The sequence below is a fragment of the Schistocerca americana genome, chromosome 2 (assembly GCF_021461395.2).
Source record: "Schistocerca americana isolate TAMUIC-IGC-003095 chromosome 2, iqSchAmer2.1, whole genome shotgun sequence".
Taxonomy (NCBI): domain Eukaryota; kingdom Metazoa; phylum Arthropoda; class Insecta; order Orthoptera; family Acrididae; genus Schistocerca; species Schistocerca americana.
The window spans coordinates 978,298,760-978,319,454 of NC_060120.1; the positions used below are offsets into that span (position 1 = coordinate 978,298,760).

Below are 20,695 nucleotides of genomic sequence, written 5' to 3' on the forward strand. Positions count from 1 at the left end.
TTATATTTTCAAAAATTTATTATTTTAGGTGATATATTGTAACTTTATGAGGTGATAAAGCTGATGACTGACCCTCATAGCAGCATAGTTGAAAATATTAAAAAACTGAGCGATGTTCTGTGAGCAGTGGACAGCTATCTTTATGTTATTGCTAGGAAGATATCTGTTCAAAAACTGACATTTAATTCTTAATTATATACTCAAGCTAAGCATCTTGTGTACAGTTATGTTAATGAAAGCTCTGGCAGAATGTGAATTATTTGGGTTTAAAGAAGACAACTCATCAAAATGGTGGAAGTAATGAGTCATTGACAGACACACAATAAGTAATGAAAACTGTGCCTTTAAGGAGATCGCCCGCCCGTCCCCCTTCCCCCCTACCCCACACACACTACATTTTGAACCCAAGTGTCGATTTTCCAACATACATAGGGCCTATAGATAAATGCTGCACTGAAATCTGAGCATAAAATTACATGTAACTCACCATACATGAAATATTTCATGAATATGTCACCTTGTACACTATTAACTGTTTGTCAGAATGCAAACTATAGTTTGTTAGACATTTATTGTTGAAACATACAGGAAACACACTTATGGAAGGTACATGATAAATCCACACATTGAGAATTAATGGTGTCTTTAAGTGGAGTTGATTTCCCAGGATATCAAAGTAGCAACACATTTAGCTCCAAAACACAGGTACAGATTATACTAATAAGTAATATAAACAACAATGACTACTTTACAGTGTGACTTTCACTAACTTAAATTTGCAATGCCAGCTTGCAAATTTGTTATAAATTTTGAAACCATTTATAATAGATTATAATCCTTTTTCAGTTACCTAATAACCATTCATCAACAGAACCCTGTTTTCGTACTACTCTGAAACATGTCCAACATATCATGCACACATCAAATACTTATTATAGAATGACACAATTAGTTTATCTTCAGATTTGGGTACTAATATCACCTAACAACAAACATTAATTGTAACATTAAATTTACAGGTAAGGAGCCACATTCAGTAAGAAGGAAGTTTATCACAGGAAATTTCTAAGTAGGACCCGTCTCTTGCACTTCACTTAAAATAGTCTTCAGTTTAAAATATAGGAATTCCATTATTCATAGTGAAAAATGCTTGAGCATGTTTCCAAAATACTTAAATTCATGTTTTGTTGATTATAATGCTTTATCACAAAAATAAAAATACTGATTATCGTAACTTGTCATGTTTTAGCCTTCAGACACCTGTCAGTGGAATGCAAAAGGTGATAGTTTGCTTTCTACATTTGTGGCAGATTTAAAAATACTTTTATTTGGATGCCACTGAAAAATAAAAGTGTATAGTTGGTGGCTATATAAATATATAAAATATATTATATGAAACAAAAATTGCAATGTGTAAGATCGTAGAGTTACAAGGAAGACAATAGAAATACTTCTTGCTGTATGAAAATATCAGAAATATTACAGACAGCATGCAGATTGTCTAAAGTACGGTACAACACAGAGACGGTATCACACCCATGGAATGTAGTTCTCTACAGGTTGTGACACAAACAGGAAATTAGTTACAATAGCAAAGCAGTCTAAATTTCATAGTTGCGGAACTTGCTGACAACTTCACTAGAAGCATCAGATTTCCAATTGACAGTGCCACGAGCACCCCAGTGTATATTTGCACCTCCCTCTGAAGCCCGGCGGTGTGCCTGAGGAGCACTCCCTGAGCCACTTGTGCTGCCACCTTCACCTGCAGTTTCAGGCAGCATCCTATCTTTCGTCTTCAGGGTGGTCCAGTGCATTGACTGAAAAATATTCAATAGTATGAAATTAGGATTTATGAAAAAAAATTTCAAAATAAAGTGAAACTTTTAAGGATCAGCAAACATACTTTGAAGGTAAGGAAATTATGAGTTAGTGGTACTGCAGAATTGCTTTAGGGAGATTGGAGGAGGAGGAGGAGGAGGAGGAGGAGGAGGAGGAGGAGAAGGAGAAAAGGAGAACAGGAGAACAAGAAGAGAAGAAGCTAGGTAAGTCGCTAAGAAAACGGTAAATCTTAGAAAGTTTAAGAGCTTTACCTTAAAATCAAAGAGATAGAAAACAACAAATGGTAGTTTGTATCGTTATTTTTATTGTATAATTATTAAGAAATATGAGGTTATATAATTATAAATTAATTTATTGATTGCCCTGCTTGTTGGCCTCATTCTGTGGATGTACTGGAGCAACTATTGTCCCATCTCTTGGGTGATAATCTGACAGTCTTTTCCTCGTGGTCGTTCCATGTTTACAAATTTTAACTAGTCTTGTGGGGGTCCACCATTTGTGATCCTTCCAATTTCGTTCTCCTATCTCGCTGTATTTACATATATCTTTTATCCCACACAGATGCTTTATACATACATTTTTTCTCTTGTCCCACAATGTTACTCCTTGGATCTGTCTTAGTATCTTCACCTCCATTTCCTTTAACTTTTTTTTATCTTCCCCATTTTTTATTTTGCCCATAGTTGTCAAATTTATTTCACGATATAGTATTTTGCTGTTATCTGCCTATCGTTACTGCCATTGTCACCTTGTTTTTCACGTCCATTTCCACGTTTATAGCTGGTGATAAGAGTCCCTAAATAATTAAAAGTCATTACTTGTCCAATTGACACACCATCCACTTCTAATTTACCTCTTACAGGTGTTTTTGATATTACCATACTCATTTTTTAGAGAGGATTTTCATTTTATATTGCATAGCTATTTTACTGAATTGGTGATTCAACTGTGATTGTGAAAATAAGCTGAAACTGATTTTTATTCATTTGCTCTATAGATCTCATCAAGAAGCAGCCAACTCCCTGTTAATATCTGATAAAACCACTCCCGCCTCGTCACTGAAGTTAAGCAAGGTTAGCCCATGCTCGTTCTTTCGAGAAACATAGGTGACGTGCACATACTTGAGCCAAAGTGGTGCCCCATTGAAAGACTTCCACCAGGCTGTGGTGACACATTGTACAGGTAGTTCGAAAGATCTATGCTAATACAAGAATCCAAATAACTGGGGATAATGAAGAAACAACAAAGGTTATTAATTTAGGAGCTCGACAAGGTTGCAGCCTCTCCACTGCTTTTTAACATATACATTGACGACATTATACGGCAATGGAGAATGAAACTGAAGAACTATACATATAATTTGAACCAAAAAGATTACATTATGACTGTTATTCGCAGATGACCAAGTGTTAATTTCGAATAATGAAGATGGTCTGCAGAGAGCTGCCTACGAACTAAAACATGCCAGATATATTATATGTCAATATCAATCCGAAAAACAAAAGCCATGGCTTTCTGTGGAAAAAATCCAGTAAGAAAAAAATAATTAAAGACAACAAGATTATAGAGCAAGTAGATAGATTCAAATTTCTACGAACCTTCCTGTTGTACAGGGGAGACCTAGATCAAAAAGACAAAATTGTGAAATTTAACTACTTAAATGGCACTATCAGAAGAGCTTTCCAACGTAAAGTAAGAGCAGAATCATACTTAAAATTTTTATAAAGGTATGTCAATACCATCATTACTGTATGGAAGTGAATCTTGGGTAATGAAAAAGAAGATAAAATAAGATTACAAGCCAATGAAATGAAATTCCTCAGGTACATTGCAGAATACGCCAAGCTAGGCTACAAAAGAAACACAGTTGTCAGGAAGGAATTAAATGTTTTCGATATAAACAGTAAGGTTGACGAATACTGACAAAAATGGATATCGCACCTGCTACGAATGGACAAATCAAGGTTACCACTACATTTTTGGCGCTATATTCCACAAGGATAAAGATGTATTTGAAGACCTGCAAAACGATGGAAGGACCAGGTGTAGCTGCAACAGGTTGAGGGAAAGCCGAATGGCCGACGGAAGAACAAGAAGAAGACGAAAATATACACTCCTGGAAATGGAAAAAAGAACACATTGACACCGGTGTGTCAGACCCACCATACTTGCTCCGGACACTGCGAGAGGGCTGTACAAGCAATGATCACACGCACGGCACAGCGGACACACCAGGAACCGCGGTGTTGGCCGTCGAATGGCGCTAGCTGCGCAGCATTTGTGCACCGCCGCCGTCAGTGTCAGCCAGTTTGCCGTGGCATACGGAGCTCCATCGCAGTCTTTAACACTGGTAGCATGCCGCGACAGCGTGGACGTGAACCGTATGTGCAGTTGACGGACTTTGAGCGAGGGCGTATAGTGGGCATGCGGGAGGCCGGGTGGACGTACCGCCGAATTGCTCAACACGTGGGGCGTGAGGTCTCCACAGTACATCGATGTTGTCGCCAGTGGTCGGCGGAAGGTGCACGTGCCCGTCGACCTGGGACCGGACCGCAGCGACACACGGATGCACGCCAAGACCGTAGGATCCTACGCAGTGCCGTAGGGGACCGCACCGCCACTTCCCAGCAAATTAGGGACACTGTTGCTCCTGGGGTATCGGCGAGGACCATTCACAACCGTCTCCATGAAGCTTGGCTACGGTCCCGCATACCGTTAGGCCGTCTTCCGCTCACGCCCCAACATCGTGCAGCCCGCCTCCAGTGGTGTCGCGACAGGCGTGAATGGAGGGACGAATGGAGACGTGTCGTCTTCAGCGATGAGAGTCGCTTCTGCCTTGGTGCCAATGATGGTCGTATGCGTGTTTGGCGCCGTGCAGGTGAGCGCCACAATCAGGACTGCATACGACCGAGGCACACAGGGCCAACACCCGGCATCATGGTGTGGGGAGCGATCTCCTACACTGGCCGTACACCACTGGTGATCGTCGAGGGACACTGAATAGTGCACGGTACATCCAAACCGTCATCGAACCCATCGTTCTACCATTCCTAGACCGGCTAGGGAACGTGCTGTTCCAACAGGACAATGCACGTCCGCATGTGTAGAAGGTGTAAGTCAACTACCCTGGCCAGCAAGATCTCCGGATCTGTCCCCCATTGAGCATGTTTGGGACTGGATGAAGCGTCGTCTCACGCGGTCTGCACGTCCAGCACGAACGCTGGTCCAACTGAGGCGCCAGGTGGAAATGGCATGGCAAGCCGTTCCACAGGACTACATCCAGCATCTCTACGATCGTCTCCATGGGAGAATAGCAGCCTGCATTGCTGCGAAAGGTGGATATACACTGTACTAGTGCCGACATTGTGCATGCTCTGTTGCCTGTGTCTATGTGCCTGTGGTTCTGTCAGTGTGATCATGTGATGTATCTGACCCCAGGAATGTGTCAATAAAGTTTCCCCTTCCTGGGACAATGAATTCACGGTGTTCTTATTTCAATTTCTAGGAGTGTATGTACAGGGTAACCTTTTTGTTTAGCTTTGCTACAACTCCAGCTGTGAGCTCTTATTGCTTTCTATGTAGAGAATCCTTTATGGAAGGCAAATTGACGGGCGGTTCTGTTTGGTGAATAAGTCAGTGTATCATCATAGGCTGCTTTCTCAAACACTTTTGGTAGCAATAATACAGGTTTATAAATACCGGTATTTTGGTTATCTCCAAATTAGAAGATGGGTGTTATTACAGCGTATTTAAATCTGCCAGAAAATAAGAACTCTGCACAGACTGATTACAAAGGAGGCTTAATTGTTGTGTCAATGACACCCTTTTTTCCTTTTTATTTTAATGTTATATTGCCATGAGCTGTGGTGTATGCAGTGTAGTATCGTGAAATGTAGTGGTTAGCGTCACTGCCTGGTATGCTGCATGTTGACAATTCAGACCCGACCGTCAGGAGTTATTTGCTGTTTAGTAATTATAATTTCTGGAAGGATCTTGAAATATTTTGTTTTTGTATATTCTGGAATATATGATGTTTGTTTGAATGCCAGCAATACGGAATATTTTTGTATCAATATCTGCACATTCTGTCCAGGCGATCAATCGTGTTCTTGCTGTACGTCGGTGTTCATAATGAACGTGCTTTCACTGTTGAGTATTGTATTTCAACGGAGACACCACTTTCAGATTTTGACTTTACTCTTGTTACGACGTAACATTGTTTGGAAGAGACGCCTGGTGTTTCAAAACATCTGCATCACTGTGTTTCCAATTATGCCACGTAAACGCCATCGCCTACGTGGACAGGAACTAAAATACAAGCAGTACGTGGACCCGTAGGTCCGTTTATTTGAGACAACCATAGATCTGAAGCCAGCAGTAAGTCACTTGCACATGAGGCGTCCATCAGTGTTTTCTGGAGACGCTAGTCAGGATATGATGAAATGGTTAAAAGGATTTGACCTAATCACCAAATGCGACTGGTAGGATAACATGATGAGTTTGGCAAATGTTCACTTTCACTTGGATGGCACAGCCCAGCAAGGTTCAAGAACAACGAAGAGTAGCTCTATAGGAGACAAATTCCAGGCCGAACCGAAGAAAACATTTGATGACAACCAACAGCAAGCCCTATTAGCAGTTGAATGTGACCCAATGTCGTGGCGAATGACAATTTTATATACAGAATGTTTTGGACTTTTGCAACATTGTGAATTTGGATATGATAGAAGCCAATAAAATACCACATTGGATGAAACGAGTCGCAGAAGGCATGTACCAAACACGTATTGTTAGCGATGTCACAACAGCAGAAGAATCAAGCGGTACAAGGAAATGCAACAAGAAAAACTCTGACGAAGAGTTATAAACGTCTACCGAATGTGGTCCCTTTGGCAACTTAGTAAGACCACCATGATCTCGCTTTCTCTCATATGCCATGTTGTAAGAGAAGAGATACAGCATTTTATGGCACCTAGAACTGATGGACTGCGTATGTATCAATCGTGGGCTCCAATCTCCACCACCGCACGAACGTGCCATGGAGAAGTGACTGCCATCTCGGACTTACACCACAGCTGTCACACACACACCCAGCAACCAACCAAAGAAACTACAACCAAATCCTCTACCAAGTAGAACGCCCCCTAGAAGAACAAGTATTTCGAGGCTGGAGGACTATATGTCAGTCGATTTTCACTGTGGATACCCTTCTACAGGAAAGACGACGAATGTTCAGTGACTTAAGCCACAAGAAGTCAATCACTCATACCAGCCAAATGCAGACTATTATAGTTTACCAATGGGCTGAAGCTCATTACCGTATCATGGATGACATCGCAGAGGGTGACCAAGAGATGAATACACTAAGCAGATTCAGAATGATGTAGGTTGCAGTAGTTACTTGGCGATGAAGAAGCTTGACTAGGATAGAGTAGCATAGAGAGCTGCATCCAAGGACTCTGGACAGAAGACGACGACAACAACAACAACATAGTCATGATGTTATTCTCAAATGAGACTTCTTGCAGGCATCCCAAGAAGTCTATGGATGATCAGAGATCCTGGTTGACGAAGCTATTACAACAAGAACACATACAAAAGATAGCTTATTTGCTGTTGTTATCATCGTCGTCATCAATTGAGATGCTAAGTACAATTGTGAAGATTTTTTTTCCACAAGCAATCACAGTTGATCTCTACAGTTACGTACATCGGGTCAGTGGAACCAGTCCTGGACGGGCAGATTAGTCTCACGCCAGTGTTCCAGTACTGTTACAGACAAGACAGTGGCCGACCGGAGTGGCCGAGCGGTTCTAGTCGCTACAGTCGGGAGCCGCGCGACCGCTACGGTCGCAGGTTCGAATCTTGCCTCGGGCATGGATGTGTGTGATGTCCTTAGGTTAGTTAGGTTTAAGTAGTTTAAGTTCCAGGGGACTGATGACCTCAGAAGTTAAGTCCCATAGTGCCCAGAGCCATTTGAACCACAAGACGGTGGAGAAAGCTGCTTCTGTCAGTAAGATCTGGCCTGATAGAGGAACAATGTCAGCGAGCAAGTCATTCTGCTACAGTTTTCCGATATTTTCACATCTGGAGTGGAGTAAGAGAAACCAAGTGGCCTGTGGTAAAACACCGTATCAACACCGGGAATCGTACACCAATCAGCAGCGCTCATATGAAGTGTCGTCAGCTGAACGATCGATAACCAGGGAGGAAGTGGAGAAAATGCTACAAAATGACATCACTGATCATTCAGAGAATCCTTGGTCCTATGCTGTTGTCTTTCTGAAGGAGTGTGGTAGATGGCGTTTCTGTGTTGACTATCAATGACTGAAAAAATCATGAAGAAAGATGTCTTTCCATCGTTGAGCACTGATGACACTCTAGACCGCTTGGAAGGAGTGAAGTACTTCTCAACTATGGTCATGCAGACAGGCTATTGGTAAATCGAGGTTGACGAGGCTGACCAGGAGAAGGCTACCTTTAATACCCCTGACATCTGAGTTCAAAGTTATGCCATTTACTATGTAATGCTCCAGCCAACTTCGAATGCGTGACTGACAACCCGCTTCGACACCTTAAGTGGACGACTTGTCACTATCTGAATGACATTTTTGTTTAAGACATTTGAAGACCATCTAAGCCACCTGACAACCGTGCTGTAGTGCGTTCACATTGAAAGTCTCTTCCTTAATCCGAAGCAGTGGCTGTTCTTTGCCCAAGAAAGTTTTGGGGGCACCTAGTGAATTACGTTGGTGTCCATCCTGATCCAGAGAAAATACACTGGTGTTCAAAACTTAAGGATGACAGTGGCTTTTGGGTGATATCACTGCCAAGTAACATAGCTCTCTCAAACTTGGACCACACAGAAAAAACCGCCACATTGTAGTACAGAAGGTAATTGAAAGAAATACGCATTCAGACCAACAGAGTGACGCTTTTATTCAAAGGCAATAACTACACTGAAGTCACTGTAGTTCATTCTGGTCCCCTGGACATTGCAGACTCTGGGACACTATTCTTATTAGGGTGTGTGATCACCACAGAAGGCAATGAATTCTCTGCAGTTTTTTTACAATGCTGACCACAAGACTGATTGATAATTTCTCGTGGAGGGGCAATCCATTCGTCCACTAGTGCCCTTGACAACTGCTGGACGGTCATTGTTGCACGTGGACGTGCTGCAATGTGTCTCCCCAAACATGACCCACCCAGTGGGAATGTGGAGTGGATAGGGCAGTCTATTCTCCAGAAATCCTCTCATTCCAAGAGCTGCCCTACTTTCACTGTTCGCAGTCACGCATTGTCATCCATAAATGTGAAGCGAGGGGCGAATGCACCCCTGGAAAGATGAACAACAATAAAATCGACTGGCGAGTGTGCCCTGTTAAAAAGATTTGGAGACCAGTATGCCCATGCAACATTATGCCTATCCACACCGTAGCACCTGGACTACCAAAACCATCATGATCAGCAAGACTACAACTACCTTCATAAGGCACGATGTGGGAACACACCATACACCCATGAACAATGTTGAACTTTATTTTAGTGCTCCAGGTATTATGGTGTGGGCTGGCATAATGTTGCATTGGCGTACTGACCTCCAAATGTCTGAACAAATAATCACCGTTGATGTTGTGACACTATACAGCTACCCAATTCGCATCTTTATAGCGGTGCATTCGGTCTTGACTTCATATTTGTGGATGAGAGTGCGTGACACGGAACAGTGCAGGTGGAGCAGCTCTTGGAATGCTTTTTTTTGTTTAGGGCGCTCAACTACTAAGGTCATTAGCGGCCAGTCACAAACGTTAGTGCACTAATAGCGTAGAAAAAACGCAAGGGGGCAACACCATAAAGTACTTACAAAGACGCAGATGACCAAAGAGATCTAACTCTTTTATTTTGGTTAAGTCCATCAATGTAATAAAACTAAGGACACGAGCAGCTGCTCAAGCGTCATCAGCTAAAAGTTCCTGTAAGGTAGACGGCAGACACAGGACAACAAGAAAGCGAAAAAACGGGGACAGGACAATAAAACATGGCGCACCGTCAATGAATGACCACAGGGGCACTACAGGGCGGGGTCACCAGACAACAGGTAGCGGTGCTAAATCGGCAATGCCCAATCCGCAACCTGGCCAAAGTGACCTCTCGCCGGGAAGGGCGTGAGGAGGTTGTCCAAGCTGTCGGGATCAGTTTGATGGCCCTAAGTTTATTTTCATTGAGAGAGGACCAAGTCTCATGTCACAATGATGAAACGCGCCGACAAAGAACCCCAGTTGATGGGACACGAAAGGAAGCTGTCCGAGGCAGGAGGACAGCAGCCTTGACCGCAGGATCAGCAGCTTCGTTCCCAGGCACATCAACGTGGCCAGGAATCCACAAAAAAAGGACACGAGCACCAGTATCAGCTAGCGACTGAAGGGACCATTGAATTCGTTGCACGAGAGGGTGGTCCGAATATGGGTCATGGAGACTCTAAATGGCGCTCAAAGAATCAGAGCAGATGGCATAGGGAGAATGATGATGGTGGCTGATATACTGAACAGCCAGTTAGAGAGCAAAAAGCTCAGCTGTAAAGCTTGAACACTGGTCAAGGAGCCAGTATTGAAAGGTATCATCCCCAGCGACAAAGGCACATCCGACGCCAGCAGTAGTCTTGGAGCCGTCTGTGTAAATAAAGACATTATTAGCGAGCCTCGAACGAAGTTCGACAAACCTCAAGCGGTATATAGAATCCGCGGTCCTCTCCTTTGGGAGCGAGCTGAGTTCAAGGTGAACATGAACCTGAGCCTGGAGCCAAGGTGGCGTCGGGCTCTCACGCACTCGAAAAGTCCTAGGGAGGGTAAAATTAAGTTGCTGAAGCAGGTGACGAAAGCGAACTCCAGGAGGTAACGGGGTAGAGACATACAGCCCGTATTAGCGGTCGAGAGAGTCGTCAAAGAAGGAGAAATATGACGCGTGGTCGGGCATTGTCCTCAGTCGGCAGGCGTACCGACAAAGCAACATATCGCTGCGGTAGTTTAGGGGTAATGCGGCAGATTCGGCCTACAGACTCTCAACAGGGCTGGTGTAGAATGCTCCAGTCGCCAGACGTAACCCCCGATGGTGGATAGAGTTTAGACGGCGTAAGATGGATGGCCGGACAGAAGAGTAGACAAAGCTCCCATAATCCAGCTTTCATCGGACAATGGACCGATATAAGCGAAGCAGGACCATTCTATCTGCTCCCCATGACGTGCCGCTGAGAACACTGAGGACATTTAGGGAGTGGGTACAACGAGCAACCAAATAAGACACATGCGGAGACCAGCAAAGTTTCCTGTCAAATGTAAGACCTAAAAATCTCCACGAATGGGAGAGCAACGAGACCGAGATGGAAGGATGGTGGAAGAAACTGTTTGTAACGCCAGAAGTTCATACAGACCGTTTTCTCACCAGAAAAAAGGAAACCGTTAGCGACACTCCATGAATATAGACGGTCTAGACAACACTGAAGACAGCGCTCCAGGAGACATGTTCTCTGAGCGCTACAGTAGATCGTAAAGTCGTCCACGAAATCGGAGCCTGAAACGTCAGCTGGAAGGCAGTCCATTATTGGATTGGTAGCTAAGGCAAAAAGGGCCACGCTCAAAACGGAGCCCTGGGGCACCCCATTCTCCTGACGAAATGCATCTGACAAAACAGAACCCACACGCACCCTGAACATTCGATCCATTAAAAATGCATTAATAAAAAGAGGGAGGCGACCGCGAAGGCCCCAAGTGTGCATGGTGCGGAGAATGCCCGCGCTCCAACAAGTGTCATTAGCCTTCTCCAAATCGAAGAACACAGCCACCGTCTGGCGCTTACGCAAAAAGTTGTTCATAATGAAGGTCGACAAGGTAACTAGGTGGTCAACAGCAGAGTGGCGCCTACGAATGTCCACATTGGACATTGGTAAGGAGGTGTGGAGATTCAAGGAGCCAAACCAATCGAGAATTTACCATGCACTCCATCACCTTGCGGACGTAGCTGATAAGGGAGATGGAGTGATAACTGGAAGGAAGGTGTTTGTCCTTTCCTGGTTTGGGTATGGGAACAACAATTGCTTCACGCCAGCGTGTGGGAACATGACCTTCAGTCCAGATGCGATTATAGGCGCGAAGAAGAAAGCCTTTACCTGCAGGAGAAAGGTTCTTCAGCATCTGAATTTGGATAACATCGGGCCCCAGAGCAGAGGATCAGGACCGGGCGAGTGCACTTTCGAGTTCCTGCACGGTGAAGGTGGCATTGTAACTTTCACGATTCGAAGACTGGAAAGAAGGTGGCCGAGCCTCCTCTGCTTGTTTTCGGGGGAGGAGGGCACGGTGGTAATTGGCAGAGCTCGAAACATCCGCGAAAAAGCGGCCGAAGGCATTTGAGACATCCTATGGATCCACAACGACTTCATTCGCTACTGTCAGGCCAGAAATCGGGGAGTGGACCTTGGTGCCAGATAGCCAGCGCAGGCCACCCCAGACAACCGGAGGAGGAGTAAAACTGTTGAATGAGCTGGTGAAAGCCACCCAGCAAGCCTTTTTGCTTTTGTTGATAACACGACGACATTGTGCATGAAGTCTTTTGTAACTGATACAGTTCGCCATCTTAGGGTGGCGTTGGAAGGTGCGTAAAGCACGTCGCCGAGCACGAACAGCGTCGCTGCATGCTGTAGTCCACCAGGGGACTGGGACTCGACGTGGAGAAGAAGAAGTACGAGGGATGGAATATTCAGCAGCAATGAGAATAACGTCCGTGAGGTATGCGACCTGACTATCGCAGCTGGAGAAGTTTTGATCATGGAAGGTCGCCAGGGAGGTGAAAAGCCCCCCAGTCGGCTTTGGAGATGTTCCAGCTGGTGGAATGCGGAGAAAGGGTGTGATGCAGGAGATGGATTACGCAGGGGAAATGGTCGCTCGAGTATGTGTCAGACAGAACATACCACTAGAACCGACGTGCAAGTTGGATAGTGGATATTGAGAGGTCCAAGTGGGAATAGGTATGCGTTGCGTCCGAAAGGAAGGTAGGTGCACTGGTATTTAAGCAGACTAGGCTGAGGTGGTTGAAAAGGTCTGCCAAGAGGGAGCCTCTCGGGCAGGATGCTGGAGAGCCCCAAAGGGGATGGTGGGCATTAAAGTCCGATCAACAAAAATGGTGCAGGAAGCTGGGCAATCAGTTGTATCATGTCTGCCCTAGTAAAGACAGACGATGATGGAGTGTAAACAGTATAAATGGAAAATATGAAATTGGGGAGAGTAATTCGGACAGCAACTGCCTGAAGATCCGTGTGCAATGTGATTGGATCGTAGTAGACATCATCCTGAACCAGCAACATGACCCTTCTGAGCTGGAATACCTGCCACAGGGGGTAGGTCAAAAAGCATCGAAGTATAGTGTGCCTGGTCAATACGATCGCATGGGCGTAACTTCGTTTCTTGGAGACCTATGACAAGCGGGCAGTGCATTCGAAGGAGCAATTTTAGTTCCTCTCTGTTGGACCGAATGCCGCGAATATTCCATTGAAGAAATGCCATTATGAAAACGAAAAGAAAATGAAGAAACAAGAAAGGGTCACCTCGATGGCCGCTGAGGGCCTGGTTTCGAGGGAGCACTGCTGCTGCAATCGATAGGTGGTGAGCCATGGTCCATCAACTCAACGGTTGCGTCTGCCACCTTCCTGAGCTGGTCAGGAGGGGCAGCTTCCTCCGCCGGTGAAAGGCCAGATGATCGGCTACCAGCGGTGCGGCCTGGCGAAACTGAAGGTGGCCGGGGACGGCAACTGCTGGGTGGTGCAGGAGCAGAAACGTGCCACGGCGAAGATGGAGAACTCTTTTTTCTATGAGCTTTCTTTGAAGAATTACGTTTGGCCGAAAGAACAGTTGATGGCTGTGAGGTTTGTGTACGCAAGAAATCTTCGCGTGTCGGTTCTTTTTTGAAGGTCCGAGCATCTGATTTAGAGGTCCTCTTCTTAGCAGCAGCAGCAGATGATGATGTTTGAGCCTTAGGGTTGGTGGGAGGAAGAGGAGACGTTGATCGGGCGATCTTAGCACTGGCCGATCTGACGACCCAATCGCTAAATGTTAGATCGCATGTCTGTGTAGCTACCTCCCTGATAGGCCGAGGAGAGGCGAGAACGGTACTGTATTTTCCTGCCGGTAGCACAGTGGGCTATCTGCTATTTAATAACTTGGGAGCAGCCGAGGTCGACACCTTCTCTTCCACTCGAATTTCCTGTATACTTTTCTCATCTTTGTAGACAGGGCAGGTAGCATGAGGAGAGGAGGTAGCATGGTCGCCCATACAGTTGATGCAACGAGGGGACGGAGGTGGACAGTCACCCTCATGGGCGTCCCTGCCACAGGTAACGCATTTAGCCGCACTTTAACAAGACTGCCGTGTATGGTTAAACCGCTGACATTGGTAACACCTTGTAGGGCTTGGTACATGCGGCCGAACAGAAATGATCTCATAACCCGCATTAATTCATGAAGGCAATTGCACATTGTCAAATGTCAAGAAGATGGTTCGGGTCGGTATGATGTCCTTGTCGACCCTTTTCATGACCCGATGGACGGCCGTCACTCCCTGATCAGAGAGGATAGACAGAATCTCCTCATCAGTTAGCCCGTCGAGTGACCTGGTATGCACCACGCCACGCGAGGAATTCAAGGTGCGGTGGGCCTCCACCCGTACAGAAAATGTGTGTAAGAGTGGCTCGAAGTAATTTTTGGGCCTGGAAGGCGCTCTCTGTCTCCACCTTAGGTGATTGTTCACACCTCCCGAGAAACGGATGGAGGGACCAATCGGCAATCACCCCTCCCTGGGCCTGGCCTTTACCAGGGGGTACGTGCGTGCCTTACTTGTCCACCCAGGGCGGGGAATTAAGCGTTACCCCGTTACCAGCTACGCGTGCGAACACGTGGGTCGGCCTTCAGACACGCACAGGGAGGAAAGAGAGCGGGATAGAGGGATAGAAGAAAGAATCTCAAACGCTGAAGCGGAGATTAAGACACGGAAAAGAAGACAAGAAGAATGTGGCAGAGATAGAAGTAAGGGCATGAAAGCAAGGAGAAGAGTGAATGTAGGGAAAGACCAATAGAGGAAGAAAGTGTGAGGATGGAGAAAAAAAAAAAAGGAAACAGGATCCTGGAGTTTTCAAACATCCGTCTCCCGACGTAGGCTCGATACACTACTCCCAAGAAGAGGGAGTGAGAAAGGGAGATAGGGGGGGGGGGGGGAAGGATTTGGGACGAGGAGGGTAGGGCAGCCCGAAAGGAAGGAGAACTGCACTAGCTCGGGGCCCCATGCTCGCCACGCACGAATCCACAAAAGAGCTGTGGACCCCATGGGAGGGGGGGGGGGCCTTTTGGAATGCGAGGATATCTGGCGAATGGACTGGCCTACTCGTTCCATCCCATCGAGCAGATGTGGGATACGTTGTGGGTATATACTGCTGCACGTCCAAATGCACCAGCGACCGTCCAGCAGTTATCAAGTGCGCTGGTGGAGTACTGGAACGCCCTACCACAGGAACTCGTTATCAACCTTGTGGCCAGCAAGGGAGCACACTGCAGAGAATCCAGTGCCACCTGTGGTGATCAGACACCCTTCTAAGAACAGTGTCTTACCCTCTGGAATGTCCAGTGGACCATCATAAACTGCGGTAACTTAAGGGCAATTATTGCCTCTGTATATATGTGTCATTCTGAAACTTCCTGGCAGATTAAAACTGTGCGCCCGACCGAGACTCGAACTCGGGACCTTTGCCTTTCACGGGCAAGTGCTCTACCATCTGAGCTACCGAAGCACGACTCACGCCCGAAGCTCACAGCTTTACTTCTGCCAGTATCTCGTCTCCTACCTTCCAAACTTTACAGAAGCTCTCCTGCGAACCTCATTGTGTGTCATTCTGTTCTCACTGAGTATTTCTGTCAGTTACCTTCTGTACTATAATGTAGGAGTTCTTTTTATGTATGATCTAAGTTATTCAGCTATGTTACTCAGTAGTGACCCATCATGTGAAACATTCTGGCGTCCTTAAGTTTTTCACACCATTTACAAGCAGTCACATATTTTCCAATACCTCAGCACATTCGTAATGTGATAAGTTGTCTTGGACTGTGCTCGAACTACTGACGATGCATAAAGGACTTTTACTGCAAGGTATGTCCATTGCAAGACCTACTGCAGGGAGAAGCTAAATTTTCCAGAAACGAAGTGCAAGAAAGATCTTATCTTGGCCTTAAGGAGCTGTTATCATCTCTACATTTAACACTGTGTGACTAGAATGTCGAGACAGAACTTCACATTGATACTAGTAGTTTTTGGATATGAGCAGTTGTAGCGGAAATTAAGGGTGGCATTGAAAAGGATACAGCTTACGTTTACACAGTACTTCCAAATCCGAGGTGAACTACTCTAAAACCAAAAAAGAGTGCCTTGCAGTTGTTTGGGCCATTAAAAACTCCAGCGGTATTTGCTTGACAAACCATTCACCGTTGTGACGGTTCATTATTGTCTGTGCTGGCTGACTAGCGAGAAGGATCCCGTCAGTTCATCTGGTGAGACGGGCCCTTTGGCATCCGGAGACCAAGGTCACAATGGTATACCAAAACGGACACAAACAGGACTGCCAACTAGCTTTCAAGGCATTCTTCCTAGCGAAACAACTCTGTGGATGAAATCTCAATCATGACTTTGTTAACTGACATTGCTGCTAAACAGAGGAAAGACCCAGCACCGCTAAAAACCATAGAAGCTTTGAACTAATAGGAATTGATGAAAGGTGGATGCCAGTTAATAAATGGAACATTGTTTTAGAGGAATTATTAAACTTGGAAAAGTGTGGCTAAATAAGGAGCGAAGGTAAACATTAGGCTTTGATACATGTCAGTCTCACCACAATCAAGATTTCATAGGGTAGGGTCGGATGGGGGGGGGGGGGGCGTACGATATCGCATTTTAGCCCTATGACTACCCTTCTTTTCGTTTTCAGGGTTAGATTAATTTATATATTGCCCATTATACCTTATCGACGAGATTATCGGAAGTTATAATTTAAAATATGCTGTTATCTAGTGTAGATTCAAACTCTGAAAATTGACTAGGCATACATAAAATCATAACCAAACTTATTCACAGAGTAGTTTGTAAGTCATACTTTGCATATAAAGGGCTGCCATTATAATTTGAAATTATAATTTAAAACAGGTAACTCTTGTTCGCAGGTAATTACAGACCATTCCTTTATAAGGTGAAACCATGCTTCATTTAGTTTCCAGAAAGAACCAAAATCAGTTGTTGGAGTAATGCTTATTGCAACTGTAAAAACTGAATCACACAGAAAAGACGTAATCGACCATATCTTCCAACTAGAAACTAAGATTTCAGTCACAAAATAAAGTAAAGAGAAGGAAAGAAAAGCTTAAGGTATTATGCTCCTGGCGTTTCGGAAATGTTACGAAGTATGATACAGGCCAGGAATGTCATATGTTTAGAAGAACCTGGATGAAACAAGTTTTACTACACAAATAAACAAATACATCACTATACACAAAACAGCACAGTTCCAGAACACAGTATGTAAGAACATTTACACCAATAATTTTTTTTCTTGGTATGTGCGTACATTGTATTCTGAGTACAGTTGCGAAAAGAAACTCAGCAACTGCGTAACTTATGAAACCATACACGAGCTCTGTAACTTTCAAAACATTCGCAGAATGACTTCCCGAAACATGGCAACTCCTGGTTCGGATTCGCACAGCAGGGAGCGCTGAATAACGTGTCACAACCATTCTCTCTCTCTCTCTCTCTCTCTCTCTCTCTCTCTCTCTCTCTCTGGCTAGAAATCCATGTCATTCATGTGCTCTTACCGAATTCAAGCTGCCGAACACGACTGTAGTTTCCAGTCCCTTGCACATTTGTATTGTCTATCAAGAGGACCACGTGCCCCTACATTAAATTTCATGACAGTTATACTTTCGGCTATATTATTTTATGGTCAGCTACCTATTTCCCTGGCCACCCATTTATCGAGCTCCAAATGGAGTAATTACAGCGTGCAGCAGCAAGGGCGGAGCAGCAGGACTATCTGAGTGCGAAGACATCATCTGTAGCAATCCTGCTGGCACGCTGCCTACTGGCAAAGAGTTGAGAGGCAGCTAAGCACTCAAATAACTGGATGCTGACATCAAGCAGATTATAGAATGATCATTCATCCAGCTTTTATCGTACCGTAGTTAGGTGGAATTATAAATTAATTCCCACGCAGCCTGCTAATTTACAACCAGATGATAGTTCAAATGGCTCTAAGCACTAAGGGACATCTAAGGTCATCAGTCTCCTAGACTTAGAACTACTTAAACCTAACTAACCTAAGGACATCACACACATCCATTCCCGAGGTAGGATTCGAACCTGTGACCGTAGCAGCAGCGCGGTTCCGGACTGAACCGCATAGAACTGCTCGGCCACAGCGGCCGGCCAAACCAGATGAATTTTGTAATCTCCTTAGTGTCTGTATTTTCGGGACTAATGTCAGTTGGTAGTGTATGCCGTGTCTGCATAAATAAATGTGACGCATCTGTATTTGGTGGTGTATTTCCGTGTGCAGTGTTTGCCGTCGCTGTGAAAAGTATTAATTGCATTTGGTGACCAATGTTTTCAAAGGGTCATTTCTACCAGAGTTATTTTCTGAGGGGTGATGTTCATTAGCATCGCTATTTTTGTTTGTTTCTTGTTTACTAATGGGCTAAATATTCTTCGATTTATTTTTAGAGTTTCATTTTTTGAGCAAAATACACCATTTCTATTTTCTTGATAACAGACGGAAAGATTTTACAGTACTGGTGGCAATGGAATTCCAAATCTTGAGTTTGGTTTGTTTTGGTTTTAGGGCGCAAAACTGCTATGGTCATTAGCGCCCGGTCCGTAACTTAGGAAACAGTAAAAATCGAAAATGGAAACCAGCAGCAATGGGAACGAAATTAAAAAAAATGGAGAAACTAAAAGCAGAAGGAAGGCTTAAAAATCAACTACAGAAAGGGGTTGGTTGCCCCAAAAAAAGCTTCAAATGACTGACGTCATCTCACTGGCACTAATAAACTCAAGAACGCGATCGGCCGAGCGCGTGTCATCTGCTAAAATGGACGATATATCAGGAGACAGCTGTAGACGGGCGCGTAACGGAGTAAAATAGGGGCACCCAATTAAAAGGTGTCTTACCGTCCACAGCTGAGAGCAGTGGGGACAGAGTGGGGGAGGATCGCCGGTTAAAAGATGTCGATGGCTAAAAAGGCAGTGCCCTTTCCGGAGTCTAGTTAAAATTACCTCCTCCCGACTACGCGTTCGGGAGGAAGAGGTCCAAGCACAGGGAAGAGCTTTCACGTCCCGCAATTTATTATGGGGGAAGTGTCGACCAATGTGCTTGCCATAAAAGAACAACACGACGACATAAAACGCTCCGTAGATCGGCGAAGGGAATCGATTAAATAACTGGCCGAAGAAGAGAGACTGCAGCCTTGGCCGCTATATCGGCCGCCTCATTTCCACAGATACCAACGTGTCCCGGGAGCCAGAGGAACGCCACCGAGACGCCCCCCAGGTGGAGCAAGCGCAGACAGTCCTGAATCCGGTGGACCAGAGGGTGGACAGGGTAGAGAACTTGGAGACTGAGGAGAGAGCTGAGAGAGTCTGAACAGATAACATACTGTATCCGCTGATGGCGGCGGATGTAGTGGACAGCCTGGAGAACAGCGTAAAGCTCCGCAGTATAAACCGAACACTGGTCGGGAAGCCGAAATCGATTTGGGGTGTCGCCAACAATATAGGCACTCCCTACACCTAACGATGTTTTCGAGCCATCAGTGTAAATAAATGTGGCTTTCTTCATTTGTGCACATAGAGCAGCAAATGCCCGACGATAAACAAGTGAAGGGGTACCATCCTTGGGAAATTGACAAAGGTCACGGAGCAGGCAGATCCGGGGACGGAGCCAAGGCGGTGCTGTACCCTAAGTTGTCAAGAAGGTTTTAGGAAAGCGGAAGGAAAGAGAATGGAGCAGTTGACGGAAGCGGTGGTAGTAGGGAGGAGGGGCGGCCTGCATACCCTACATCCAAGGAGGCGTCGAAAAAAATGTCATGGGCTGGATTAGCAGGCATGGAAGACAGATGGCTAGCATAACGACTCAGAAGGACTGCGCGCCGATTGGACAGCGGAGGTTCAGCAGTCTCTGCATAAAGGCTTTCCACAGGGCTCGTGTAAAAAGCTCCAAACACTAAACGTAATCCACGGTGGTGGATAGAGTCGAGACGCCGAAGAACAAACGGCCGAGCAGAGGAGTAAACTATGCTTCCACTATGCTTGAAGGTGCGATAGAGGCGGAGAAGGACCACTCGGTCCGCTCCCCAGGAGGTACCATTCAGGACACGGAGGGTATTGAGCGATCGCAGACAGAGAGCCGAAAGATAGGAAATGTGGGAGGACCAGCACAGTCTTCTGTCAAACATAAGACCCAAGAATTTAGCGACGTCCGAAAACGGAAGGTTGACAGGTCCTAGATTTAAGGAGGGTGGAAGAAACTCCTTACGTCGCCAAAAACTAACACAGACGGTCTTACTGGAAGAAAAACGGAAGCCGGTTTCGATGCTCCAAGAGTGGAGGCGATCGAGACATCCTTGAATACGTCGTTCAAGAAGGCTGGTCCGTTGAGAGCTGTAGTAGATCGCAAAATCGTCCACAAAGAGGGAGCCCGAGACATCAGGAAGGAGACAATCCATAATTGGATTTATGGCAATGGCAAACAGTACAACACTTAGCACGGAGCCCTGGGGTA

The 20,695-nt window shown here is 45.4% G+C and overlaps 1 protein-coding gene across 1 annotated transcript in view; it reads right to left on the reverse strand.

The window, feature by feature from the left end:
• Positions 1–554: 554 nt before the first annotated feature.
• LOC124595235 (J domain-containing protein) overlaps positions 555–20,695 on the reverse strand; it is a 104,943-nt gene continuing 84,802 nt past the window's right edge. The window contains exon 4 of the mRNA XM_047133893.1: positions 555–1,817. Within this exon, the coding sequence (XP_046989849.1) occupies positions 1,602–1,817 (216 nt within the window). The 3' untranslated portion in view covers positions 555–1,601. The remainder of the gene's footprint in view (positions 1,818–20,695) is intronic.